This window comes from Amblyraja radiata, chromosome 3, assembly GCF_010909765.2.
Source record: "Amblyraja radiata isolate CabotCenter1 chromosome 3, sAmbRad1.1.pri, whole genome shotgun sequence".
NCBI lineage: Eukaryota > Metazoa > Chordata > Chondrichthyes > Rajiformes > Rajidae > Amblyraja > Amblyraja radiata.
This window is the reverse complement of record NC_045958.1, coordinates 60,973,981-60,986,398: the sequence shown is the minus strand read 5'-3', so window position 1 is coordinate 60,986,398 and position 12,418 is coordinate 60,973,981. Positions and strand designations below refer to the sequence as shown.

At 38.8% G+C, this 12,418-nt stretch overlaps 1 protein-coding gene across 2 annotated transcripts in view; it reads right to left on the bottom strand.

The window, feature by feature from the left end:
* polr1e (RNA polymerase I subunit E) overlaps positions 1-12,418 on the bottom strand; it is a 49,870-nt gene that overhangs the window by 15,982 nt on the left and 21,470 nt on the right. For both annotated transcript variants that reach the window (XM_033017886.1, XM_033017887.1), the window contains exons 6-9: positions 11,030-11,174; positions 2,810-2,917; positions 1,336-1,432; positions 946-1,085 (exon numbers count right to left, since the gene is read on the bottom strand). In XM_033017886.1, coding sequence (XP_032873777.1) covers positions 946-1,085; positions 1,336-1,432; positions 2,810-2,917; positions 11,030-11,174 — 490 coding nt within the window. The remainder of the gene's footprint in view (positions 1-945; positions 1,086-1,335; positions 1,433-2,809; positions 2,918-11,029; positions 11,175-12,418) is intronic.

The window sequence follows — 12,418 nt, the reverse complement described above, 5'->3', positions numbered from 1 at the left end:
GCTCTTTCCAGAGAAGGATCTGGCCAATAAAATTGCTCTACTCTTCTAAATCTTTTTTCTGGCTGTATGCATAGTTTTCTTTGCTCTATTTATTGTACTTGAGTTTGAACTGCTTGTATCTATGTATGCTATATTTGATCTGATTGGGTAGCATACAAAACAAAGCTTTTCACTGTACCGTGATACATGTGACAATAATAAACCTAAAACTAAACTTACTTCAGTTGCAGACTAAGCAATGTTACATAAAGCTGTAATATGGCATCTTTGCACAAATTCCATGCCACTAGTGAAGATGGCAGCCTACGTGTCTTCTTAACCACCCGCTTCACACGTACTGCTACTTCCAAGGATATATGGACTTTCACCACAAAGACCCCCTGTTCAATAACACACAGCCCAAGGCAATCCTCCTAGCTACCTACAAAACCATGATTTTTTGTGTCACTTACAAACTTGCCGTAGGAGGCTGATACACAAAATTAGTGCAGAAAGGTTGAGGTGATTAGGGAAATTTAACAAACAAAAATCAGAAATAAAAACTGAAAATGCTGGAAGTATTCAGAAGACCGCCTTTGGAAGAAAGATTGAAAATTTCAGGTCAATTACCTAAATCTCACGCAGTATTTATTGGTCAGCACAATCTGGCTTATTCTGTTTCTCTGAAATTTCAAACAGGTACAATGCAGGAGTTTATATCTGTAGCCTGACCTTGTCCATACCACCACACAGTCTAGCAATGGTTACAGCTCATCCCCAATGTGTACTTCCATACAAAGCAAGCAACAAGAATACTGTGCTTGAAACTGAAATGGGTATCTACCCAGATTTCAGAGGCATTATGCACAATTCTCAAAACCCCAAATCTGAATCCTTGCATTGATTCATGCTACATGTCAATATTCAGGTTCACTGTCAAAAAATAAAAAATACCAAGAGTGTTACCTTTGTGTTTGAATTCATGTTTTTTTAAATTGTGCAATTTGATCAGAATCTGAAGGTAAAATAAACAGTTAATCTCATGATCGCGACTTTTCTCATCTTGAGGTGCTGATTTAAGTGATTCCAGAACAAAGGTCGAATAGCTGAAAACAAAGAATAAAACCTTTATATTACTTTGGTATCAGTCCAAAATTCAATCTCCAATTTGTTTAAAAAAATTATTGTTTAAAGAAAAGAGCTAGGGACCAACGAACAACAGAATGTACACACTGGATTATGTTTTTAAAAAACACTTGTCAAATGGGAAATTAAGTCTAAAAGTATCAAACAATACACATCAACTGTTGCAGTTGGCTGCCTGCTTCATCCTAACAGAATGCCACTGAAACTTACTTGCCAGTTTCTGCCAATTTGAGAATATCTTCTGCAGTGTTAATCTTTAGTGGTTCACAGCACGGTTTGATTGCTTGATAGTCAGCAGTTGAAATGACTTATCATACATCAAGGAGCCACTCACAGAAGAAAATTGAGAACCACATGAAATTTACAGAAACTAGAATCATCTAACCTGTTTAATTTTTCAATATACCAAGGCAGTACAATTGTATGCACATTACAGTAAACCTCCAATAATTTGCTATACGATTGTTTGAAAATCCTAGTAATTCAGTGTCTGGCTCACTGGCTGCTGTTCCCCACATTCCACTTTAACACACCCGTCCCAGATTCCAGTGTTCTCTTTACACTGATAATAATTTCCCATTCTTCCTTTAAACTACTAGGTCCAATTCTCTTTTTAAACTGACCACGGGTTCCATTTCCCATGCTCCTTTTAACCCGACCAGTGACTTGTTTCCACACCCTTCAGGGCTCCATTTTTTACGCTCTCTTTAAGCTGACTAGGGCTGATTCACACACTTCCTTTAAACTGATCAGGTTTGTTTCCCTCATCCCCTTAAACTGACTGGGCCCCCTTTCCCCGTGCTTTCTTTCAAATCATCAGTGCCCAGGATGCAACATGCTCTTAAAAAACTCACCAGAACCCCGTTTCCCAAGCTTTCTGTAAATTTAGCTGATTCGCTGGAAAATTTATAACATCTAATATTCAGTGGTCCAAAAATATTTGCAGACTTGAGAACTGAAAGTTGCAAGATTATGTTGGAATGTAGTGGTTTTAAAAGGTGCAGGAGATGCTGGGATTACTGGTTGCGAGCAAGCAAACATTGGGGACAGATGTTGCATCTCCCGCAGTTGCAAGGGAAGATTCGTTTTTTTGGGGTGGGGAAAGAAGGGGTGGGTGTGAGCTGGGTGAGCAGGGATGAGTGAACCAAGTGTCTACAGAATATGGAAAGGGTTGGAAAGATATGACTGGTAGTGAGATCACAATGAAGGTGACGGAAATGTTGGAGAATGCTGGGTTGGATGCAGAGGCCGGTGGACTGAAAGGTGTGGACCAGGGGACCTCTATCCTTGTACCATGAGTGAGAGCAGAACTGTAGGACACAGTGGAGACAAAGGTAGGAGCGCCCATAGTCAGGATCGAACCTAGGTCTCTGGCGCTGCAAGGCAGCAACTCTACCGTTTTGCCACCATACTATCCCAAAGATTTCAGTTAAAAAAAAAAGCAAAGCACATGTTAATTTCTAGAAGGTCAGAATTGAAAACCTGGGAAATTAACATAAAATCTGCATTAAACTACACATGGATTGATGCCAATAGATCTGGTCTCTGTGTAAATATATTATAGAAAACAAAATTGTCCATTTTGCAGATCTTAAAGACAAATTAAACCATTTCTTTGAGCTTGCATTACACCCGTGAAGTGCAATGCACTATTTAGAATAAATTCAACTTTCGTAAAGGATACTGTCTTCAAACTTGTAAACATCCTCAGGCTTGTCTGCATCAGCATGACAGGGTGGAAGGAAAGCCGACTCAAACTGTGACTCAAACTGAGTTGCCTCATTGGCCAAAGCTTTTGGAAAACAGAATGGCAGAAATATATTACAATCAAAACAATGCTCCACTACATTCCATAATGACCAAAATTAGAGATTATTTCCTCATAGATATTCGTGGACAGTTGGATGAAAATAATCTGTAATTGTTTTTTGCTTAGTTCAATTTTCACAACTAAACTAGTCTTTAATATGGCTCTACAGTGTGGGTGCAATTACGTCTATTTGGTGAGGTTATTACAAACCAACTGCATATTGGAAAGCAGGTTGAATATCACTCCAGCTGAGAATTAGTAAACTAGTTGGATTAATTTTGAACATTCCCCATAGCAACCACACTTTTTTGAATTTAAGCTCACTACTTGCCACAATGTGTTCTGTAACTCAATGCCAGTTGAGCACAAGTCCATACTTTCATGCTTCTGCCAGTGTATTCCATGAACATGTTATACAGAGCATAGTCAAGATAGCAACTTTAGGGCAACAACCAATTTGGTTATAAATGGGGAAACACCAGTGATTTGCTTATTCATAAATTCAAAATCATATCAGGCCCTAAAGGATCAAATCGTTGGATCAGGCTTCACAAACCCTTCAGTTTAAAAGGCCAAAACCTTTTTGATAAATGATTCAGTTAGATAGACACAAGGAAAGTATTTCCTCAAATTAATAAATCCAGAGTATATATTTTACTTTAAAGGCAGAGTATAAAACAGTAAGAACAGAAGGCACTATTTTTTGGCGAGGGTAATGAAAATCTAAAACAGTTCTATTAAATCGGTCAATTAAAATGTTAAAAACAAGATTCTTATTGGGCAACTCCCCTAGTGGCAGCATGCTGTAAAGGTTGTAACTTCGTTTGCTCCCTTAACTTTAAACTTCTTGCTTACCACTCTTTCAATGTTACTTGTTATTACTTGATTTCAAGGCACGGTCTAACCTTTCTAAAGTGTTGATAACACTTCATCGTGTAATATATGCTTCAATCGTGTAAAGGATGGAGAAGAGGAAAAAGAGCTTCTCCAAGGAAGGAGTGTGGGGAAGGCGCAGCTTCCGACTGGTATCTTAGAAGCAATATCGAAAATGAATGGAGAAATGAAAACAAGATTCTGCAGTTTGGAAAAAATGATAAAAGGAATTTCGAGCAAATTGAAGGAAGTTCAAGACAAGCTGATTATGTTACAAGATGAATCTCGTGAACAGAAGGAACAAATTGATAACTTGCAAACCTTGGGCCAGGAAAGAGATTGAAGATTGAAAGACTGGAACGGAAAATGAATGAACATACTCGGGCACTCGAGCAATACAAGATTAAAAACATGGATCTGGAAAACAGAAGCCGTTGACTGAATTTGTGAATTGTTGGTTTGCCTGAAGGTCAAGAAGGGGATGTTATAAAATATGCCTCTAAAATGATAAAGGAGACTTTCAACACCGAGCACTATGAAAATCTTCAATTTTGGATAACGCACATAGGATCGGGGAGAAATCTGGTCTCCAAGATAAACTGAGACATTTGATCGTTCAGTTTCACTTTTTGCAGTTGAAGGAGAATATCCTCCGAGCAGCAAAAAAGTTGGGCATGGTTGAATATGAAGGATGCAAGTTCGGTTTGTTCCTGATTACAGCCGTGAGTTTATTGGATTGAGAAAGTCTTTCCATAATTTAATGTCTGAGTTGTTTAAGAAACAGTTGCGCCCTGCCTTGCTCTATCCAACTAGACTGCGTATACGACTCCTTAATGGTAACAACCAAATTTTTAACAATCCGCAAGAAGCTTCCAGCTTTCTGGAGGCTTATGGGGCCGAAGCCGCGACGGGGAGTTACTGATAGGTTACAATTGGAGATTTATTGTTCCTATTTTGACAATATATCGTTTTGTAAATCATTAAGAATTTAATTGGATGAGTTATTCTTTAATTACTTTTTAGAATTTTAGTATGATGGTATCAAACCATAACTTTTACCTTCTCTAAGATACTGTTAAATTAATGTAATGGTATTACATTACACGCAAATGACAAATAATTTTCTTTTTTCTCTCATGTATATCATAGTTACTCTAGGATTGGCTACTTTATAATAGATTCTCGGCTAGTATCATCGGTCACTGCATGTGAGTATGATGCAATTGCTATTTCTGATCATGCACCATTGAAACTATCAATTAAATTACCTGATTCCAAGTTTAGTGCTAAACAATGGCGATTTAACACTACTCTGCTTCAAAATCTAAATTTTGTTAATTTTATTAAACAAGGGGGCCTTTTTCTTCTTAACAAACACTACTGAAGAAATATCCAGTGGTGTAGTCTGGGATGCTTTTAAGGCATATATTCGTGGACAAATTATTTTATACTCCGTGGGATTAAAAATACAAACTCAAAATGAAATACGTATATTGGCTGATGAGATTAAAGAAATTGATAAAAAATATTCAAAAGCTCCTAGTCTAGAGCTCTATAAGAATAGAGTTGAACTTCAATTGAGACATGATTTGTTATTAGTATCACCGATTGAGAACCAGCTACTTAAAACCAAAAGTTAATTTTATATACATGGTGATAAATCTGGCAAATTAATCGCCAATCAGTTGAAAGCTGTGTCAACCAAACATCAGATTATTAAAGTCAGTAAACGGGATGGTACATTGACTGTAGACCAGTGATTTCCAACCTGGGACCATATGGCAAATTTCAGGGGGGGCCACAGAAACATTGTGGGATTTAGGGGGCCACAGGTTCAATGAAGGGGGCCACAGAGCTACCACCCTGTTGCCTCCTAAATTTCAGTTCTAATAAATTTAAATCTATGTAGTTGAAATATTTTTGATGTTTGTGGAATAGAATAACAGAGAATATATGTGCAATTAATAGACACTGATATTTTTATGGAAGGTATTATAATATTAAAGTACCTTTATTCCACTAATAATGTCAGGGGGGGGCACAGAAAAATTAAAAGATCCCAAGGGGGCCATGAGCTAAAAAAGGTTGGGAACCACTGCTGTAGACCATGATGAAATTAAAAAATCCTTTCAGGAATTTTATACCTCCCTATACCAATCAGAATTTCCTACTGATTCCAATATAATGCATGAGTATTTAAAGAAACTGAACTGCCAAATTTACCACAAAATGAGTCTCTGTTGTTAGATGAACCCATCACGGAGGAAGAAATACAGAAAGCAATCCTCTCGATGAATTCTGGTAAAGCTCCCGGTTTAGATGGGTTTACAGTGGAATTTTAAAAGTATTTCTCAAGTTTACTGTCACCCTGGCTATGCAAGGTTTTTAAAGAAGCATTTTTAATGAATAGATTACCACAATCCCTTTATGAAGCATCTATTTCTTTAATTCTTGAAAAAGTTAAGACCCTACTGAAGTGACATCATACAGACCTATATCAATGTTAAATGTAGATTCCAAAATTCTTTCCAAAATATTAGCTATGAGATTGGAAAATATTTTACCGCAATTATTTCTGAAGATCAGACAGGTTTTATTAAAAATCGTTACTCATACTTTAACGTTAGGAGATTAATGAATATCGTATATACAGCATCAAATAAAACTTCAGAATGTGTCATTTCACTTGATGCTGAGAAGGCATTTGATAGAGTAGTTTGGGAATACTTATTCAATACACTTGAACAAATTAAGATTGGTCCAAAATTTATCTCTCGGATCAAGCTGATATATCATATACCTCAGGCTTCTGTACTTACCAATAATCGGAGATCCCCTTTTTTCAGGCTCTTTCGAGGTACTAGACAGGGCTGTCCTTTAAGTCCTTTACTGTTTGATATTGCTTTGGAACCTTTGGCCACCGCTATTAGGAAATCCCCTAATATTTTTGGTATTGTCCGTGGAAATAAGACACATAAGCTATCTCTCTATGCAGATGCTCTGTTATTATTCACCTCCAACCCAGATAAATCTATTCCGGCAATAGTAGCGCTACTTAATCAATTTAGTAGTTTCTCTGGTTATAAACTAAAACTTAGTAAGAGTGAGCTTTTTCCATTAAACAATCTAATTTCGAATTATGGACAGTTTCCATTTAGATTGACTACAGAATGTTTTATTTATTTAGGCATTAAGATTACCAAGAAACACAAGGATCGATTTAAAGCCAATTTTACGCCTCTAATTGACCACATCAAACAACAGTTTACTAAATGGTCACCAATGTCATCTTTAATCGGCTGAATCAATGCTATTAAAATGTTTATCCTACCTAAATTTTTGTATTTATTTCAGACGATACCAATTTTTATTGCTAAATCTTTCTTTGATATTGACTCCAAAATTTCTTCATATATATGGCAGAATAAAAATCGCAGACTAAGTAAAAAATACAGAAATCAAAAAAAGACGGTGGTTTGGCACTGCCGAAACTTAGATTTTAGTATTGGGCAGTTGCTCGCTATCTAACGTTTTGGACAAAAGATTTAGAAGATACCCAATGCCCAGGATGGATAAATCTTGAATGTGATTCTATGCAAGGGCTATCATTGACGTCTATTCTAGGGGCCTCGTTACCTTTTACAATTACGAGATTGAATAAATATACGACTAACCCAATAATAAGACATACATGCCGAATATGGTTTCAATTTCGTAAATTTTTTGGATTGAATGATTTTATCTTATCGAATCCTATCATATCTAATTTTTTCTTTCAACCTTCTAGTACTGATCAAGCCTTTCTGTTATGGAAGTGGAAGGGATTAGCAGCTTTTTGTGGTTTGTTTTTGGATGGTTTCATGTCTTTTGAACAACTCTCCAAAAAATATAATCTACCTAGCTCACATTTCTTTAGATATTTACAAATTAGACATTTTTTGAAGGCTACTCTACCCATTTTTCCATTACCACATCAAACCGAAATCTTGGAAAAAATGTTGGTCCCTTATCAGAAAGGTTTAATAACTATTTATGAGATGATTTTGAAATTACATATAGATACATTTGATAAAATTAAGAATGACTGGGAAAGAGAACTCCAAATGTCTCTACCAATAGAGAAATGGGTGAGGATTCTTCAATTAGTAAATACTTCCTCAATGTGTGCAAGACAGGCTCTGATACAATTCAAGGTGGTTCACAGAGCTCATATGTCAAAAGATAAGTTAGCTCGTTTTTATGGTCATATAAATCCTACCTGTGACAGATGTAACTCTGAAGTGGCCTCATTGACCCATATGTTTTGCTCCTGCCCACTTTTGGAAAAATATTGGAAAGAAAGTTTTGATACTATTTCTCTAGTTTTAGGTATTGATTTACAACCTCATCCTATTACTGAAAATTTTGTGCTTCCAATGTTAGATTCTATTCATCTGTCCCATTCCGCCCATCGGCTGATTGCTTTTACCACATTAATCGCCAGAAGATCTATTTTATTTAAATGGAAAGACTCTAATCCTCCGACCACACTCCATTGGTATTCTGAAAAGATATCATGTTTAAATTTAGAAAAAAAATGGAGTGACATTGTTGAACCCTTGGTTAAATTTGATAGGACTTGGGGAAAATATATTCAACATTTTCACACGACATTGTCCCCTGTCCAACTGTTATAATAATTATTTTACCTTTATACGGTGCAACGGACTTGACGACAAACAGGGACTTAAATTGTTGAAATTCTTTGCAGCCCAGATTCTGCTTTTCTTTTTTCTTCCTTTTTCTAGTTTGGGGGGTTATGTTTGTCTCTTTTCTCTTTTTTTTCTTCTTTTTTTTCCTTTTTATCTTTTTGTTTTTATATATATGTTCTTTTTTAAACACGTAACTATATTTACATAGAGACCGGGAGGTCTATACTCAATGTGTATTTTGTCACTGGACTCATATTTAGGTTATAACTGTTATTAATGTAATCCTGATCCCTATGTATCAATATCATTGTTATGTTTATCATTATTTTTTTGTTGTTGTTTTGTTTTTGTTTTTGAAAAAAACAAATAAAAATATTTTAAAAGAAAGATTCTTTTTGGGAAAAGGCATCAAGAAATATGACATATGAAGGTAGATAAATGAAATTTAGATATAGATTAGCTACAATTTGATGAAATTCAAAATGGGCGACTTGACAAGCTGACAGTCCCTTTCCTGGACAGGCCCAGATAAGTTTGGCCTCCATTCTGATCTTCCGACAAGTACACAGACTGAGTATGGAAATCACATGTGTCGGAAAGCAAATGCTACTCACGAACCGAGTGCAACAAAAAAGGGATACGTGCAGGCTATTTAAGTGAGTTCTATCGAAAGGAATGTTAACTTTATGTTAACTGCTTTGGTGTGTTCTGCGAGCGGGGGCTGTGTTCTGCGAGCGGGGGCTGTGTTCTGCGAGCGGGGGCTGTGTTCTGCGAGCGGGGGCTGTGTTCTGTGATCCGCGAGCGGGGGCGGCGACCACGGCGAGCCGTAAGCCGATGTGTGCAGCCGGATCCTGGAGCCGGTGAGTGCGGCCGGGACTGAGGACCGGGAGCCACTGAGCCTCCCCGCCCACCCTACACCACCGCCCACCCTACACCACCCCCCTCCCCCCTCACGCTAACCCCCAACACCACCCCCTCCACCCACACCACCCCCTCCCCCTCCCAAATACACCCCCTCCCCTACCCCCACAACCCCCCCCACACACCCTCCTCCCCTACCACAACCCCCTACTCCACACCCCCCTCTCCCCAACACCCCCCTACATCCACCCCCATCCCGCTCCCCAACACCCCCCCCTACAACCACCCCATCACCCCCCTCCCAACAACTCCCCCTCCCTTACACCCCCCCACCCTCCCCTCAGCCACCCCCCTCCCCCTCACTACCACACTCCACCCTACCACACACCGCTCCCCCACCCTCCGCCACTCCCTCCCTACCACACACACCCCTCCTCCCTACCGCACACACCCCCTCCCCTACCCCCACAACCCCACTGCCCCCACACACACCCCTCCCCCCTACCACCACCACACTCCCCTACCCCCTATTCACTATTCAACACAATTCATGCATTAATTACACATTCTTTGCTGCTCTATCACAGCAGATATAACAAACAACTTTATGGCAAACGTAAGTGGATTACAACAGTATTTTTTCTCCCTCCCCATCCTTCTAGCATGTGAGACACCCCCTTTCCTTTCAGCTCTCGTGCACACGCCCGCCATTGCTCCAACCCGTGTGCACCACACCACCCCCCCCCCCACCCCACATCCCCCCAGCTTACCCTGCCCCCCACACCCCACCCCTCCAACTTGCGCTCGCACCCTGCTCCTCCTGCTCACACCCTGCCCACCTCCCAAATGGGCTGCTATTACTCCCCAGCTAACAATGGACAACCAATTAAACTGCATTTTATGGCCATATCTGCAGGATAGGGGACCAAAACCAGACATTGCATTGTCCAACAGGGACTTTAAAACTAGCAAAACATTGAATAGACCATCAAGGGTTAATTGTGAGCAGCAGACTATTGTAGAATTCAGAATATTCCATACAGTATCAAGATATTGCTGCCTAATAGTTTTTAATTCAGATTAATCTCCTTTAAAGCCAAGTTCTTTTCACGCCCTTCACAACAATTATCCTAGCTTTATTCCCCCCACCCTCCCTTTCTCAGGAAGAAAGAACTAAAGCTTGATTAATTTAATATGCATATCTCTGAAAGGACCTCACAATGGGATCGGCTGAGGTTTGAATGGTTTCAGTAGGAACATTAAGAACAAAACATGGAAACTACATTAGACGCATCCTGACAAAACATTTGGTCACAAGTAATAATACACCACAACTGTAGAGATCAATAATATCAAGTCTCTCTTAAAGGCTCATTTGTGCACTTAAAGGCGAATGGGCGAATATATTTCTTCATTCACAGGTGCTGATTCAGAGCGAAATGGAGTATAAAAGCTTATCTCTGGTAAATTGCCATGATAACTTGTTTTATAATGCATGTGTGCACGATTTATTCACACATACAGTCATTAAACTTCAATGCCCTGCCCTTTAGAATTTTCTTCTGATCAATAATTTAGGTTGCTGGAAATGCAAACTTAATTCCATGGAGACTGCTTAGGCTTTTCATGATTACAAAGCAGACACTTCCACATAATTTCACTCCTTTACCTGATATCCCTTTCTTATCAATGATATTTTCTGCTGCTTTAGTCACAGCTTCCTGCAAGGTCTCATTCCCAACCTGATTCAATCTGCGAGAGTTCAGAGCATGTTTCTGTTTGATGGTACCAAAGGCCTCAATGAGGGAGTCCACCTGGAAATCAGCAAGCAGTTAAAATACTTTCAATAGCAAAACATTGTTAATTAACTGCAGACTTATATAGACTAATTGAACTAAAATGGAATGATTTTAATATTTTAATTCCCAATTGTTTAAGCTTCATAACCTTCAAGCCTCCACTTCCTCCCATTTGTTTACATTAGTTGAAATACATTTCATTGCACTTGCTTGTCTCATGAACATTGAATGCCATGTGGAATAGAAAAGCGAATGCAAATCAAGTCAACAGCCTTGATCACTGCCTCATGCATTATTAAGATATTGAAAAAACCTTGCACATCAAGCTGAAGGGTACTAAGAGATTCAGACGAAGCATCACCAGTCAAGTATGCCTGCACTACTAATGCAGCTAACCAGATATTAAAGATAGATCAGAGTAGGAGTTGTGAAGTGCTGTACCAGTTGTTTCATCCATAACAAATCATGAGAGCACTGCAAATTATTACAAAGCAAGATTAATTGAAGATTGACAGTAAGACCAGTCCTGTCAAATGTAATGGGCACTGTTTCAAACAGTTCAGCATAGTTTTATCTCCAATCTGTGCAAAATTAGTCAATGCCTACAAAGGAGCAGTGAGAGTGTTGAAATTATCATCACTAATTATGAACCGGCAAAACATTGCAAGACTGCTTTGCAACAGTGCTATTCTGTGGACAGGATTCCATGTTATGAAGAATCCTTCAGTAATCTCTTAGAACAACTTCTCAGGCAAGGTTGCAACTGGATGTCATAATGCTGTAGTCTGATAATGTATCCAAAATATCTGCATGCTCAGTAATGACAGTCCAGGCATAGCACAAATTGGGGGGGATATCAGTAAAGTGGCTTCCCTCCATAGAAGCTGTGAGTATACAGTACTTGGGGAAAGGAATACCTATTCTCAATTCACCAGGAAAAATGCACTGGTCCTTGAATGTGTGGCACCCGGAGAAATGCACTGGTCCTTGAATGTGTGGCACCGGGAGAAATGCACTGGTCCTTGAATGTGTGGCACAGGGAGAAACAGAAGTGAAGGAAAGCTGGTGGAGGGCAGGGCAGAATCAAGGATTTAAATATAGTTAGGTCTGTTTTCATGTAGTGTCAATTGTAGGATTTCACATTTCAGTAACGTATTTTATCTATACACTAATAAAACCGGTTAGTTGCATTGAGATGGACGTGTTGGTAGGCTTCCTGGAAACACTGCAATTGGAGATTTATGAGTTTGGGAAGTGAC